Raw genomic sequence first — 16086 nt, forward strand, 5'->3', positions numbered from 1 at the left:
GGGATCGAGCCCCGCATCGGGCTCCCTGCTCCGCGGGAGGCCTGCTTCTCCCTCTCCCACTCCTCCTGCTTGTGTTCCTGCTCTCTCTCTCTCTGTCAAATAAGTAAATAAAATCTTAAAAAAAATAAAATAAAATAAAAAGGAATGGCTATGTCACGACCATAAATGGAAAAGCAATACCTGTGCCACAAATAGGAAACTGTAAACATAAACAGGCAGAAAACAAGAGGCTGTGCAATTCTAGCTCAAAAGCGCAAGGCCCGCTCTCTCCCGGCTGGCAGTGGCTGAGCCAGCGCGGGAGGGATGTTAATGCTGCCTAACAGTAAGTGAAGCTTTCTCCCCTTGAAGGAGAATTGCTGTGTGATTCAGAGCTAGGGGCCGCCTTCTCTGTGACCCACCCTAACCTCAGCCTGCAGGACTCGCCAGTGGGTTGCCCCTCACCCTTTGGGAAACTGCCCCCTGACCAAGCAGTTTTCATTTTGTTTTTAGGCCCAGAACCCTTATGGGGAAGCCTCATGAGCAGAGGCCCGCCCGGCCTGAGAGCTGTAGCTAGGCAGGGAGGCCCAGCTGGAGGAGTCTCCCTAGCTCTACTTCCCAGCGAGCCCCTCCCTTGTTCCAGGCCCTCCAGCACCCCAGGGAAGCAGGCACAGGGCCAGACTGGCACGGGGCAGGCCCAGCTGGGCCCCGGCAAGCCCCAGGGAGCCAGGGTGAACTCATCCCTCGCCCTTAATTATCTTCCTGGCTAATGAACATCTGAGAAGCTCCATGCCATCAACAGGGAGGACCCCTGGGATGCTCAGGGCTGGGAGGTTCTAAGGGCCAGATGTCACCTCGGAGGGAGGTGGTAGGGGCCCTGAGAGAGGAAATGGGCTTGGGGAGGGGAGCTATACTTCCTGCTTCTTCTCTGTAGGGGAGATAGCTGGAGCCAGGCAGGCAGTTAGAGCCGAGGTTAAGTGTAGGACTCTACAGCCTACCATATGGGGATGAAACCAGGCTCAGAGCTCACCACTTTGGGTGACCTCTAGTGAATGCCTTAGCCCCTCATTGCTCCAAGTGTGGTTCACAAACCATCAGCACCACCTGGGAGCTTGTGAGGAATGCAGAACCTCAGGCCCAGACCTACTGAGCCAGAACCTGCATTTCAACAAGACCTCCAGGGGATTTGTGCCTCAGTTTCCCCATCTGTAAAACAGGATTAAAATGTGCTTATACGTATGGGGTGCTTGCTGTTTGCTGCTATTATCATAACTTACCACTGTTGTTATTATTGAAACAACTCACTCTGGGCAAGATAAAGGCTGGTCCCAGGTCGCCTACTCCCAGCCCCCCACCTCTCAGCATCCCACAGGTGGGTTTCATGGGACTAGAAACTTGTGGCTCCAGAGACACAGTGACTTGCCCAAATTCCACATGGGGAAGCCCAAGTTCACCCCACACCTGACTGACCCAGTTACTACTGTTAATAGTGAACGGGTAGGATTGCGTCCTCTGCAGCAGGCACTTGAGGGACTCCCAACCACCCCCTGATGGCGACCTTACTCCCGCCCCCATCTTCAGATGATACTCAAGGACAGAGAAGTTACGCTGCTTTTCCAAAGCTACCCAGCAAGAAAGGCTGGATTTGAGCCCCAGCGGGCTCTCAACTTCTATGTCACATGGCATTCCCCTCATCATTTTGCCCCAGAGTCTCCCCCACCCCCGCCCCCCACAGTGTCCTTGCCTCTCCAGTCATCTGCCAGTCCTGGCTCTGGGGTTCTGAGCCTGCCCCTCCCACGTCCTCACCACTAATGAGGTCTCTGCCAACTTAACACTGGGATTGCAGAGAGCTCTGGAACTGGCTCCGTGGGAAAAACCTGCTTCCCTCTGCTCTGAGCTCCTAGGTGTGGCTGCTGGAGGGGAGCCTTTGAAGGCAGCGCTGGGCAGAGCCAGGAGCTAGAGCTGTTCTGAGATGCTTGATCTCGCCTCAAGAATAGCTGACCTGGAGCCAGGCTTCCCTCTGTTTCTCTGTCCCCCATTCCTGCTTAACCTCCAGCTCACCATTGGCGCCTGGCCCCCCTTGGCTAGGGTGGAGGCTGTGCCAGGCCTGGAGGTCTACAGTGTGATCATTCACTCACTCACTCACCATCCCTGGATTCAGGATCTACTGTGTGTCAGGTACTGTTCGGCAGATGTGGCAATGCACAGAACAGACCAAGGCCTGGCGGGAGAGACACACCAGAAGTTAATCACACACCCTCACAATGCACGGGGAGGGAGAATAATGAAAGGGACTGCTCTTGGGTGCGTATCTGGAAGATGAAGGGCAAGAATGTTGCAGCAGAAAGAAACAGCGCTGGCCAAGGTCGGGTGGCTGGGCGTGGGGGTGTGGGGGTGTGGGGGGTGTGGGGGTGGGGGAGGGAACAGCTTGGTGCCTGTGAGGAAGGAAAGAGGCCAGCCATGCTGGAGTGGGGAGAGTAAGCAGGGCCTGACCACCAGGCCTCGTGAGCTGGGCCCTCCATCTGCTCCCAGAGGCTTTGCTTGAGGCTTGGAAAGACATTTACAGCAGACAAAGGCTCCAGCTCCCATGATGAGGGGCTCTACCTGCACCCCTCCTACCTTCCAAGCTGTGGGGGCCCGGAGGACTTGGGCCACAGAGGCCTTGAAGGACCCACTCTCACCCCTCCTGTAGGCCCCAGCTGGCCACAAAGGGGCTCTCATCTCGCTGGACTGCCTTCTTGGGTGGACAAGTGGGGATTAGCACACTAACAGGCACCTCGGTGTGTCCAGGCAGACAAGGCCTGGCCTGGAATTCTGCCTCCATCACGAGGAGACCGTGGTACTTCACTCTGGAGCCTTGGGTTCCTCATCTGTAAAATGGGTCGGGTGGATAGAATGTGTTAAGCCAAGAGTACAGGGCGTGGCACGTGGTGGGGGCCTAATCACGGGCTTATTACGTTAAAGAGCCATGATTACAAGCGGCCAAAGGGCTGCAAATTCCCCGCAGCTCAGCCCGCACCTGAAGGAGAGCTCCGTGCGGGCAAGGTCCTTGTTGGTTTTGTTCGTGGCTGTTCTCTCGGCCACCGGTGAACCCGGCACCCGGCGGGTGCACGAATGATGAATGAATGAATGAACGAACGACTGAATGACCTGCTCCCTCCCCAAACTAGGACATTCAACTGCAATGTCCCGCTCTCTCTCCAGCCCCGGCCCAGGGTGCCGCGGCACCCTGTTCCCAGACAACACTCTTACCTGCGGTGCGCCTCAGTTGCCCTCTCTGTGAGTGGGCGGGAATAAGGGCAACGTCGCCGCGTTGGAGGGAGGGCTGCCGCGGGCGCCCCGCACCCACCGGCACCCAATCCGCGCGCGCCGAGGCCGAGTCCGCCCCCCGCCCCCAGGGCTGCCGGCTGCGCGCAGCCCCCGCCCCGCCGGGGCCGCCCCGGCCCCGCGCGCACGTGACCCCGCCCCGGCCCGCCCCGGCCCGCCGTCCCAGCGCGGGCTTCCATTGGCCGCTTCGAGCGGGCCACGCCTCCGGCCGGGGCGGAGCCGGAGATGCCCCGCCCGCCGCAGAGCGGGGCTCCTGCGTCCCGACGGTGCGCCGCGGCCGGACCGGGCTGGCTGGCGGGCGGAGCCGGGCCCGCGGGGCTGCTGCGGTGCGATCGGGCCGGGCTGCGGGCGGCGCAATGGTGAGCAGAGCCGGGCGGGCCGGGCGCTCGGGCCGGGCGGGGGTTCGCGGGAGGGGAAGGGGCGGCCCCCGGTGGGCTGGGGGCGCGCGCGGGGCGGCTCAGCCGCGGGCCAGGGGGTTGGGGGGGCGTCTCTGCGGCGGGGGAGGGGCAGCCTGGGCGGGGGCGCGGCTTCGGGAGGAGGGTCTGTTCCGGGGGGCCGCGCCCGCGGGCGGGGGTTCTTTGTCCGCTGCGCTGCGGCGAGATCGGGACAAAGGAGGCGGCGGGGGGCGGCGGCCGCTTTGCGGGGAGCGGGTCTCTCCTCCCCTCCCCTCCCACCCCGTGCCTGCCAGCCACCGCGGCCCGCAGTTCCGCGCCCCAGGCCGGCCGCTGGCTTCCTCGGGACGCCTCGGGATATTTAAAATTAACGGAGGAGGCGGGCGTCCTAGCATCCCCCAGGGTGGCCCGGAGGGCTTCGGGGGTTAGGGGTGGGAGCGCGGGTCCTGGCGAGGTCTGGCGCCCATTTAGCAGGTGGGGAAACTGAGGACGGGCCGCAGCGTTTGGTGCCGAGTTTCGTCGGCGGTGACTGCGCGGCGTGGGCATGACTGGGTATCGTGGTCCCCCGTCCCTCCTCTCCCCCGCCCCAGTCGGGCCGGCTGGAGTTGCTTCTCCAGTTGTCGCCCCCCTCCAGCTGTCGCCCAGGGGGCCGAGCCCCTTCGTCCCTCTAGCCTCGCTCAGCTCCTTGGTGGAGTGGGGGAGACGGCGTCGCCTGGCAGGGTTAAATGAGACGGTGCGTGGAGCTCGCCTGGCACGGCGCCTGCACGTTGCCCGCGCTCAGCACGCGGTAGCTGCCGGGGCGCTTGTCATTCCTGTGTCCCCAGCATCGAGCCCTTGTCACCCATCCTGCCCCGGCGGGGGCCGCACTCGGGTTTACCTGACCCCTGGGCCTGAGGCAGGGGAGTGGGGAGGTGGGGGCCAAGAATATGACATTTTTGTCTCAGGGTTGAAATCTGGGATTCAGAATCCAGGCTGCCTGGGTTCGACGTCCTGTGCAGCTACTTTTGAGCTGTGTGACCTTGGGCAATTGACTTAATTTCTCTGAGCCACAGATTCTTTATCTGCAAAGTGGGCTTAATAACAACACTACAGTTGTTTTGAGGCTGAGCGGAGAGAGGATCTGTGTGAAGTGCTTAGCTTCTCCGCGTCTGGCACATTGGCAACTTTCGTTGGGCATCTGCTGTTATTACTAAAGTTGTTTGGCCAAGTGGGCTGATCCTGTGAGGATGATCAGTGGCTGATTCACAGGGTGGGGGTACGAGCCGCAGGTCTGGGTCCCAAGCCTGGGCCCCAGGAGACCCAGACTGACCTTGGGGCAGTCCCTTGGGGCAGTCCCTGGGCTCGGTCTGCACCAGCTTCCTCTTCTGCCCCCTGGGAACCTAGGGGGTTCTGGTGCGAGCTTCCTCTTCTGGAGGATGGAGTGTGATTGGGTGGCTGATGAGAGGCCGAGATGACACTGGCTATGTGGCTGCACATAGCCTCAGCCCCGTAATGCTTTTTCCCATCTGCATCCCTGCTGTTCTTGGTCCTGGTTTTTGGAGGGCAGGAGCCTTGTGCCATGCATCCTTGGGTCCCAGTGCCTGCTTGGATCTGGCACGGGGTATATACTTCCCCTGCATCCTGACTCTGCCCAGCAGTGCCCTGTCCTTGGGCAGGCTTCAGCAGACTGGTGACCCTGGACTTTAGAGCTTGTTTTTCTAGGAGCTGTGGGTGAGATCCGAGGGTCAGGCCACCCTTGGCCCAGGGAGGCAGGATTGAGGGTCCACGGAGCGGGAGAGTGGAGGATTGGTCCTGTATGTTTTGGGGGATCCAGATGGCCTCGGGTGCTAGCCTTCATCCTGACTGAGGGAACTTTCCAGGAGCTGCTACAGAGGTTGGGGGTGGGGAGGTATGTTCTGTCCCTCCCCCCGCCACCCCCCGCGGAGCGCCCAGAGCCTCCAGGCTGCTGGCTCTGCTCTGTCCACCAGGCTGGCCCCGTCCTCTGCACTTGGAAGACCCCCTCCTTTGATCTCCTGGGCCCCACTTCTGGGGGCACATCCCACATTCTGGCTCTTCAGTCTTGGGCAATGCACTCAAACTCTCTGTGCCTCAGTTTCCTTATCTGTAAAGTGGGATCGATACCGGTGAGCTGTGTTAGCCACAGGGTTGTTGGTAGGATGAAGCAAGTGTATGGGAATGAGTGTTGAGCTAATTTGATGATTGTTCTGAGAGGGTGCAGGTCTCCCACGCGCCATCCTGGGCGTCGACCCAGCCCAAGCTGTGGCATCCCTGTCCTACCCTGTGTGCTTGCCTGGATCAGGGTGAGGGGTCAGCTGACTTGCAGGAGATACCTTGGCTCAGAAGGGCATGAGGGAAGTCGGGAGAGGCAAAGCAAGTGGGTAGGGTCCAGCCTGGGCCACGGGGGTTCAGGGGGAACCAGCCAGCCACCCTCATGCTTCACATGTCCCCTGGGCTCTGATTCCCGGTGGCACCCCACTCTCCCTGCCTCCTAGCACGTGGAGACAGCTGCCCCTTCATGGGCTCAGACCTCTTGGGAATCCACCTGCCCTTGCACTCAGGCTGCCAGCTTCCTGGAGTCTATTGGGACAGGTGTGGGGACCCATGTGGAGGGTCCCGGGAGTGGCTTTGGGTTAGAGAGCGGGCTCAAGGGTGGGAGCCGCCGACCACAATCCCCATGAGGGCAGGGGCCCCTCTAACTTATCACTATGTCTCCGGGCTTGGAACACTCAGCGGGCATTTATCGAGCACCTGCTGTGCACTGGTAATAGGGCTGGGGATCGAAATGGTAAAATGCAAGGCAATTGCAGGTGTGGGGTGGTGGGGCGTCTGGAGCCAGGGTGGTCTGGGAAGGTACCCTCCCAGAGGCACCCACGGAGAAAGTCCCGAATGGTAAGAAGGAGCCAGTCACGGGACAGTCAGGAAAGAACATTCCAGGAAGGAGGAACAGAAAGTTCAGAGGGTTTGAGGTGGGAGGGCAGGGAGGGTGTGAAGAAATCCAGGGAGGCAGGGAGTTTTGCTTCTCTGCTGATGCCAGGAAGGGCTCTGAGCAGTGGGTGGTGTGAGCAGAGTTTTTAAACCATCATTTCTGAGGAAATACTTGCTGAGTGAATGCAGGGACAAACAACTCACTTGGGGCAGGGAGGGGTGGCGCCAGTAAGCACAGGCCAGGCATGCCCATGGCCTGGTCAACCGGGCTCTGTGCACTTGGGGGTGAGAGTCCTCCTGGCCTGGGGCGGGGGCAGCAGATAGGGTTTTCCGGTCACCAGTCCTCTCAAAGGGTCCCTCTGAGCTGGGGCTGCCTCTGTCTCAGTTTCCCCATCAGTCCTGGGACCATGTGGCTTTCCCCTGGACTGGTAGGCGCCTCCTAGGCTCCCTGGCAGGTTTGGCCCCTGGGGGTCCCCCCTCCTCAGGTCTTGCCGCCATTGTTTGATTTCCTACTTCCTGCCCCCAAACACACATATACTTCCCCTTTTCTGAATTGATACTGCATTGCCTTCCTGTCCAGGGGCCTGGTAGGAGGGCAGGCACCCCAGCAGGTGCCAGACACAAGAGGGCCAGGGGAGGGACAAGGCAGGTGGGCGTCCTCTGTAGCAGGAAGAGCAGTTCACCCGGCACAGCTGGCACGCTGTCCGGCGGGCGGGGCGGGGGGTACCTGTCCTGTCTGGAGGCCTGAGGGGACAGGCTGAGAGGGATGGTGGGAGCTGATGGCAGCCCTGCTGGTGGCAGGGAGGAGGCCAGAATAGTCTGTGCACTTGGCAGCCGAGCAGTGTGCAGGGCCCCTCCTGGAGCACACAGCCTGATGGGGGAGGCAGGTGCCAACCAGATGGCCGTGCTGTGGAAGCCAGGGTTGCACACTGAAGCAAGCGCCCTGGAGGGAGGGCAGGAGTAGGTGCAGGTGCAGGATGAGGAGACCCTCCTGGGCTGCAGGGCCTGGCAGGCGTCCCTTACTGAGCTGGAGTTAACCAGGGCCCGCCGGGGTTTCTCACCCTCCGCACTACTGATATTTGGGGTCAGATCTCTGTTAATGGGGGCTGTCCCCTGCACCGTGGGATGTTTAGCACTCCCCTGGTCTCTGTCCACTCCATCCCAGGAGAACCCCCTCACTGCCGGTGGTGATGACAAAAACGTCTCCAGACATTGCCAGATGTCCCCTGGGAGGCACAGTGGCCCCAGCTGAGGCCCACTGAACAGGGGGAGGGGAGCAGAGCATTGGGGCACAGAGACCTGTCTGGCTAAAGGCCTGGAAGTCATGTGGCCAGGGAGAAGCAGGGGGTGCGGGCGCAGCCTGTCGGGCCCTGTAGGACTTGAGGCTTTTCCTCTGGGCCACAGGGGCGTTGGCTACAGTGGACCCACACAGGTGGGCCACGGAGCCTGGTGGGAGTGACAGCCACAGCCTGAGCCTGCAAGTGGTAAGGGGGGGCAGACGTCAGAGGTATCACCCCCCTCCTGCCCAGGACATCTCTGCAAATGTGGGCACGGTTGGCAGGGCCGTACTCGGGGGGAGGGCCCTGGACAGGCTCCAGGGGCGTCGACTGAGCCGCCTTGGACCTCCAGGAACGCCTGGCCTTGGGTGGGCGGGGAGTCTCCTTGGTGTGGGTAAGAATCACTTCTCATTATGGCTGTTACTGCTCAAGGACGGCAGGTTCCATCCTGTCTGGAGGGAAAGCCTTCCCTTCCAAAGCTCTCTCCCTGTGTTGATGGCCATCTCTGCAGAGTTCAACAGCTAGCTCTTACTGAGCGCTGAGAGTGGCTCATGCGTTTCCCCACCCTCAGACGCTGGGGTGCTCGATACTCTTATTTGCTTCCTTTAGGGCGAGGAGGCCAAGTTAGAAAGTGCAGGGTCTTGGGACGCAGGGGAGCCGGCTGGCTCCAGCACCTGCAGCCTCAGAAGCCCGAGAGGGTCTGGGATTTTTCTGCCTGCTGGGCTTCCCAGTGCTGGCTCCCCTGCGCCCCTCGCCAGCCCCGTCCATAGAGGAGGAATCCGAGGCCCAGCGAGGTGCAGAGGTTTGTCTGAGGCGGGCGGCGGTCCAGCGCACTCTCCCGCTGCCTACCGCCCTCAGCTCCTGCGCTTGCCTGCAGGCCCTCCCCTGCCTCACAGCCTTCGCCAATGCCATTCGCCTGCCAGGAATGCTCCTCAGGGGCTGGCTCTTCCTGCTGCCTCAGCATCAGCCTCACCTCCCCGGGTATCGCCTGCCCCGCCCGATGTAGCACCCTGGCACCCCGGCCCCTGTGTTCCTGGCATGGCGTTGGCATATCAACCCATTTGTGGTCCGGGGCCCGCCCCTGACGCTGAGCTCGGTGCGGGCCGAGGCCGGTCTGCCCTCCCCCAGGCTGTCCTGAGTGCCTCCACATTCCAGGACCCAGGCGGGTCACAGTTCTCTGGTGGACAAAGGCTGTCATCTGCTGCAGCCTCTCCCAGGTGTTCCAGGAGACTTGGCTGGGTTACATATGTCGCCCGTTGGAGCGACGGACTGAGGTCACTTCCCTGCTTTCCATTCCCTCGTGTCTGGCCATCACAGAGTACTGGCTCCTCTTGGTCCCTGGGCAGTTCCTGGCTGAGCGAGGGTGACTCCTGTCTGGTAGCAGAAGCACCGATGGTGTCGGGGGTAGGAAGTGGAAGTGGGCTGTTGGGAGCGAAGAGAACGCTTGTGACGTCATGAGCTAGAAACAGCGAAAGCCAGCCGGCGTGTTTTTCACTAGGATGAGGGCAGGATGGTCAGGCTTAAGACCTGATTAAAAAGAGCCCCTTTGGGAGAGGTCCCCCCACCCCGGCCGCCCCGAGCTTGGGAGCTGGCACGGCCCCGTGGAGTCCCCGGTGGAGCCTCACCCTGCTTTGTCTTTCAGGGCTCTCGGGTCCAGCCTGGGTTCCAGCCTCGCTGAGCAGACGGCCCCACGAGCTTCCTCCCGCGGAAGCCCAGGCGCTGACCATGTCTATTATGGACCACAGCCCCACCACGGGCGTGGTCACGGTCATCGTCATCCTCATCGCCATCGCTGCCCTGGGGGCCTTGATCCTGGGTTGCTGGTGCTACCTGCGCCTGCAGCACATCAGCCAGTCGGAAGACGAGGAGAGCATCGTGGGCGATGGCGAGACCAAGGAGCCCTTCCTGCTGGTGCAGTACTCCGCCAAGGGACCGTGCGGGGAGAGAAAGGCCAAGCTAACCCCACACGGCCCAGACGTCCACGGCTGAGCTGGGATGCGGAGGCCCCGTGGCCTGTTTGCAGCTGGCTGAGAGGCATGGGGAGGGGCGGAACCACAGACGTGCTGCTGGGGACGGCTTGACACCTGCAGGCATGGCCTGGCTGGGCTTCATCACCGCATGCACTGGCTCCTGAGGCCTTGGCCGTCCTTAGCCGGGACGCCTCCTGGTGGGACTGCCCATTGCAGGCAGTGGGCAGGCCTGACCTTGCTGGGGCTCATGACCCCGTAGCGCTTTTGTTACTTGAATGTTGAGCTGAGCCTGTTTTTGATGGAGCTACTACTGTAACGCGTGAACTCACAAACCTGTGAACTGTAAATAGGCCCCAGAAGCATGTGCTGAAGCCTTTTTTTGCTGATTTTTAAAAATACCGTGTAGAGCACATGGGACAGACTGTAGTCATGATAAGCTGACTCAAGGCTGTGGGGGGGGGTATCTTAGACATGGAAGGCCCACACTGCACTTGGTAGGGGCCTCTAATATATATGTGTGTATGTGTGTGGGCAGAGGACGGGACATGTCTGTTTTAAGTCTCATGGCTGACCAGCTGGGGTGCTTTGGTGATTTCTGCTTGGTTAGCAATGGATGGAAGAACCACGCGCCCCCCTTCGGTCGCGAAATAACCAGTTCCTGTTGAGAGTGGAGTTACTGCAAGGAAGCCGCCGCCGCTGCTTGAGAGCCGGTGAAGGACGAGCCGGGGCCCGCATCCTGAGGGCTGCCAGGCGGCCTGGTGGCAGAGCAGTTTCTTAAGCATGCTGAGCACTCTCCCCCGCCACTGCTGTCCCCCCTGGCCCGCCCCCCGCAGCATTACTCATCATTAAGCTTCGCTAGGAACACCAGCGCCTGTGGCGGCTACCTTTATCTGAAACCCAGCTGGCCCAGCAAAGAGGAAATAGTGTTTTTTGTTTGTTGTTCTATTTAATACTTTCTGCACTGGAGGGGTGGGGGAGGAGACCTCGAGGGTCCCCCCTCCTCCTTTTCATGCATTAGTCTCCTTTCTTCTCTGAGCACCACCCACCTGCTGGGTACTGGACTTCACTTTCCCCAGCGGGCCACCTAGGAGAGTCTCCTGACCCTGCTCCAAGAGCCCCAAGTGCATGAGCACCCAGGAAAGCCCCCTGGGACGGCGGCCTGACAGCCCACCCCTACTGGGCCCCGGGGGAGGGCGTGGCGGGGAGAGTGAGTTTCAGGTTCAGGACGGGGTTTCCATGAAGATGAGTTGGTGGCTGTCACTCGGGCCAGCGCCCCCACAACCTGCATCTCCAAGGTTTCCCTTGTGTATACTTCAGTGAACTCGCTGAGATTGTTAATCCCACCACCATAAAGCACATTCTCCACTATCATGATTAAAACGTGGCTTGTGTCAGCATCCTTGGTAATAAACTGGAGGCCAGCGTGGGCTTAGCTGCGGAGCACTGGTCGGGCTGACGGCAGGTCCTCTGGCCTCACTCAAGTCTCTAACAAGCATGTGGAACTCATAATCTACTTTCTGGAACCTCAAGGAGGGGGCTTAGGGAACACTTCGTTTTAGCAGCATACCCTTCAGTTGGGGGTCAAACATGAAGTGTTAGCTTGTGGGATGGGAGAAGGGTAGCTCGGTAGTGTCTGAGCTGTAGGCGGGAAGGAGACGCCCCAGGGGGCTACTGAGGAGCCCCTGCAAGGCAGCTGGGCCTTAGCACAGGAGACACGTCCCTGTCCCCTAAAACGGGGATGGCCGAGCCTGAGAGGCCAGAGACCCTCAGAGGCCCCTTGGACCGGAGGAGGCCAGCACTCTCAAAGGCGCCCCCTGGAAGATCTGGGAGAAGGCTGGCTTTCCGGTGAAGGACCCTGGAGACCCAACGTGGAAGGTGTAGGGGTGTCTGATCCGTTCCGCTCACATCTCAGAACTTCCAGGCTTTCTACCTCTACTTTCCGCAGCCAGCAGCACACGGCCAGGCTGTCTTCATCTGGGGAACCGAGGAACCCCGGCCCCAGGCCATCCCTGAACGAGATGGCTTTGACTGTCAGACTTGCCCTGAGGTTTGAACTGGTGGCGGTGAAGTTCTGGTTTTGAAATGATGAACCTTCACTTTCTCCTGGGTTTCACTCCTGGGGGTTCCTCATCCCACCTCTGCCCCGGTTGCCAGGGGCAACGTCTTTGCAGTGGCAGGGCCGGGTCAGGGTCGCAGGCTCCGGGGGGGGCACCGGTGAGGGTCTCTGCGAGGCAAGTGGGAGTGCCCGGAGAGGCGGCGAACAACCACATAATAGCGCTCACTGTTCCTATTGATCAATAGCTACTATTTTTAGTGTAGACGCCAGAACCACACATTCACATGGCTTAGTTAAGTTATGACCTCTCATTGAATTCTTTCTGAATAGCCCCACTGTTGTGTTCTGGTCTTCTGACGGGTCAGTCAGGAAATCAGCCTTTCATCCTGCATGTCATCACAGAAGCAACCGTCGGGGAATGGGGAGGGAACTCTTTGTGACACTGAGCCACGAAACTACGGACCTACTTTTCAGACAAATGTTCAAATGGACTGTGTTACTGTTTCTGTCCAAGCTACCAAGTTTGTGCAATAAGTGGAAGGGATGTCATCCCTATTCAATAAACGCTGAATGACATTCAACTTGATTTTCTAGACCACTGAGAAAATCTTTATTTACAATAAATTTCAATAAAATTTGCATAAATATATTCCCAATGTACAGTTTTTACCTCTGATTTCTTCATGTCATTTTAAAAGTTAGTCTGTCCTGTTCTCATTGCTCCTTTCGGACGCCAGTGTGGAGCTGCTGTTGGAAGGCAGAGGGGTGCTGCCAGGTAGCCGGGGGGGGCCTGGGGGCTCGGGGTGGTCAGAGCCGACCTCCTGTGGGGGAGGGAGGCTTTCGGCTCCGTCCTTGCCCTCCAACTTCCGCTCCATGGTTGCCACCAGGATCTTGAGCCACGTGTTCTCGGTGAGGAGGTTTTCCGAGGCGTCGGCCAGCTCCTGGAGCTTACGGGCCACCTCCTCGAGCTCGCGGGTTTTCTGCTCGTACAGGGCCTGCAGCTGCTGGCTGTGCAGCTGGAGCAGGCTGTGCTGCTTCTCCAGGGTCTGCTTCTGCCGGAGCAGCCGGTGCTCGTCCCTGCGCACACTGGAGAGCTGGGCCTCCACCTGCACCTGTGCGCGCTGAAGGGTGCTGATTTCTGCCCTCAGCTTCTGGATCTCTCTCTCCAAGTGGGAGATGTGCCCCTGCTGGAAGACTGCCTCGCTCTGAAGACACTCTTTGGTAGGAGGGTTAGCTAAGTTCTGGGGGACGGAAGCAGGGTCTGAGTGATGCAAAATGAACCTCAGCAGATTAGGAAGGGTGATGGGAAGGTCTTCGGGGTATTTCACACTACGGTCCTTTCTGGAGAGAAAGGGAAAGGAGTCAAAGATGAGAGTCCTGTCAACATTCGTAGTCCAAACTACACCACTACTGAAGGTCGGGCTGCTTACTTCCCACCGAAAGACATTCCGAGGATTTTACTTAAAGCGGGGAAAATGTTATCTGGGCAAAAACTTTTCTACGAAGCTGAAGATGTCCCGTGTGCTCATTCTGTAATTAACGTGGCTTATCTCAAATATGTGTTTGTTCCTGAGGACAAAGAGCCCAGTTTCTGGTAACAACCTTCCAAGAAAGACAAGAAGCTCCCAGACCCAAGCCTCAAGCCAGGGATGGAGGGCACCGGCAGCGCATGGGCAACGGGGCCTCCGCGAGCTCTGAGAGGCTCAGGGGCGTGTAAGGAAGGATGTCCTGGGGCAGGACGTCACCCGTGTCACTCCGTGGCCGTCAACAGTGGCGCAATAGGGAAGACTGAACACTCAGCCAGATTTCTTCCGCCAACATTTATTACACATTATCCAAGGCAGGAGTTCTCAACCGGGGGCGACTATAACTCCCCAGGGGCATCTGGCAACATCTGGAGACATTTTTATTACCACGATGGAGGAGGTATCACTCAAGCCCTGACCCCTGATACAAAGACCAACCAAGGGACTCCGAGAAATTAAGGCCACCCCGCCCTGAAAGCACAGAATAAGGAAGGAAAGTGACATATGAAGGGGGTTCCCCCAAAGCTCTGTTGCAAGTCCTGATGTAGAAAATTCCTTTTTAGAAGTTGTCATTTAACTGTCTGATGACCAACATTTCTGCCACATATGGGCCCCAGAGCCGCCTGCCGGGCAGACTCACAAGGCTGCCACTCACAATCCTGAGCGCCCAGACAGGTGACCCCTCTGCACCCCTGCACTGCCTCATTTCTGTAAAAGGGGTAATAAACGCATCGTCACTCTCACGGGACTGCTGTTCGGATGACACGGATTAACCTGAATGCTGAGTGTTAGCTGAAAAACAGTCATATCATTCCTTAAAAAACCAAGAAACCATTCATTAAAAGCTTACACACCCTCTCCACACACAAAGCCAGTGGTCAAATATCTAAGAAAAGACAAAAGGTGTTCTGCTGATGGATAGCTCTTTCCCAATGAAATAAGAATCACAGGGAAATTAAAATCACACATGCCCTGTTTTATACATTTACGGAGACTTTCAGATACATGGACTAGTCAAATATGTGGAGTAAGTATATAACCACACCCTCCCTTAAAGCATGGTTTTCTTCACAGAGAGAAGCTTCCTTCGAGTTGGGGACTCCCAGCCTTTCAACGGATGACTGAAAACCCCCAGGTCCCTATGAGGTGCAGGTGAGGAACGACGACGAGTGGACGAGCGGACAAGTGGAGGCTGGCTCCGCCCCTGAGCCGTGCAGCGCAAACCTGGTCTCACAGGACAGAGGAGCTGAATCCCCAGGAGAGAGCTGCCGAGGTGCCTTAGTGTGTGTGGAGACATTTGCAGGACTGAGAATGACACCTGTCAGCACACTATTCTGGAGTCCAGTCCCTGGAGCAATCTCTGTGAATCCACCGAACCCATGTGCTGAACGGCTTTCCAACTTTCTAGGAGTGGCAAGGACACGAGGTGTGAACAAACTTCCACAAAGGAATCATTTTGGAAGTGGAGTCGTAAAAGGCCCCACGGTGTGAGTCCACTCTCAATCCGCTAGGAGTGTGTTCATGCACCTCTAGCACCTAAACGGCTAGATGAAAACATGAGGAACAGGATATAAGGCCTCTACTCCAAAGAAGGGGGTAGGAGAGTGGGGGCAGGCGGGCTGCTCCCTTCCCAGGGCCCACACTACAGTAATCCACCGCACCCCCGGGACATCCTCAGCCAGGCCCGGCCAGAGCACCTGACTTCCGCAACGTCACACAGAGCGGTGTGAGCAGAGCGGCTGCAAGACGTCCCTGCACAGGAGAGCCGGACCTGCAGGGGCAGGAGGGGCACAGCCATCCCATGTGGCTTCTCTCTTCCATGACTATAAAACACGTGCTCACTGGGGACCAGCTGCAAAGCAAACCAGCTGCAGCCCTCACATCACCTGTAATCCTCCTCCAAAAGAACTGTCAACATCTTGACATTTCTCCTACTTGCTGCACACATTTGAACCTAGTGCACATGCAAACTTCTCTTTTATCAAAACCCATATATTCTCTTCACTAAAAATAACATAAGCATATGCATTGTGAAAAAGACCTTTTTCATTTCCTCTCTTGCAAGCGGTCAGCTCCTGCCCATGACACCTTCTGGCCCATTATGCCGAACACTCAACTTGAACCAGCTGACGAGGAGCTTACTTCATTGCTGAATACTCTTTGTTTTTAGGAAATAAGAAAAATTCCATTCCTGAGCAGTAAGGCTTTGGTTTCCCAAGCTCTGCGTACTAACAAAGAGCTGGACTCTCTTCTCATATCCAATATTTACCTTCTTGACTTTTTAATGGGGAGGGGCTGCAGGGAACACCAACACGCATCCCCACAGTGACATCAGGTGGCTTCCCGATGAAAGCTCGGCCCCCCACACAGCCTGACTCAGTCTCCCAAACACACGATTCTCTGTCTCTCTCTCTTGCTCTCTCTCAATACATACTCCTGCATTCTAGTTGCTGAGAATGTCTCCATGCAAAGGCACGTGCTGGGTGTTATGACTTTACCACTTTCCCAGACTATGTTTGAAATTCCAAAACCAGGCTTCATTAGATTTCATGCCCGACCTCCATCCCACACAGATGAAATTGCGAGTGTTAGTGCCCAGGATCCCTTGACTGTGTGGCACTTTAAATGCTTCTTAGA

The 16086-nt window shown here is 58.2% G+C and overlaps 2 protein-coding genes and 1 long non-coding RNA gene across 7 annotated transcripts in view; 1 reads left to right on the top strand and 2 right to left on the bottom strand.

Annotated features, from left to right (window-relative positions):
- Positions 1-94: 94 nt before the first annotated feature.
- LOC118021835 lies at positions 95-3349 on the bottom strand. 2 transcript variants are annotated; one of them, XR_004682315.1, is made up of 4 exons: positions 3229-3349; positions 2753-2846; positions 2123-2197; positions 95-114 (listed from the first exon to the last, which is right to left on the bottom strand). It is a non-coding gene; the product is annotated as an uncharacterized LOC118021835 (long non-coding RNA). The 2 variants fall into 2 exon arrangements; XR_004682314.1 differs by lacking the exon at positions 95-114 and having other exon boundaries at positions 1859-2197.
- A 221-nt stretch (positions 3350-3570) lies between these two features.
- On the top strand, positions 3571-11247 carry SNN (stannin). The gene is made up of 2 exons (XM_035022289.1): positions 3571-3662; positions 9540-11247. The coding sequence occupies exon 2, from the start codon at positions 9623-9625 to the stop codon at positions 9884-9886; it is 264 nt and encodes an 87-aa protein (XP_034878180.1). The 5' UTR covers positions 3571-3662; positions 9540-9622; the 3' UTR covers positions 9887-11247.
- Positions 11248-12505: 1258 nt separating this feature from the next.
- TXNDC11 (thioredoxin domain containing 11) overlaps positions 12506-16086 on the bottom strand; it is a 59196-nt gene continuing 55615 nt past the window's right edge. For all 4 annotated transcript variants that reach the window (XM_035022286.1, XM_035022287.1, XM_035022285.1 and 1 more), the window contains one exon: positions 12506-13264. In XM_035022286.1, the coding sequence (XP_034878177.1) occupies positions 12622-13264 (643 nt within the window). In that variant the 3' untranslated portion in view covers positions 12506-12621. The remainder of the gene's footprint in view (positions 13265-16086) is intronic.

This window comes from Mirounga leonina, unplaced genomic scaffold (genome assembly GCF_011800145.1).
Source record: "Mirounga leonina isolate KUSES-001 unplaced genomic scaffold, KU_Mleo_1.0 Mir_175, whole genome shotgun sequence".
Lineage (NCBI taxonomy): Eukaryota > Metazoa > Chordata > Mammalia > Carnivora > Phocidae > Mirounga > Mirounga leonina.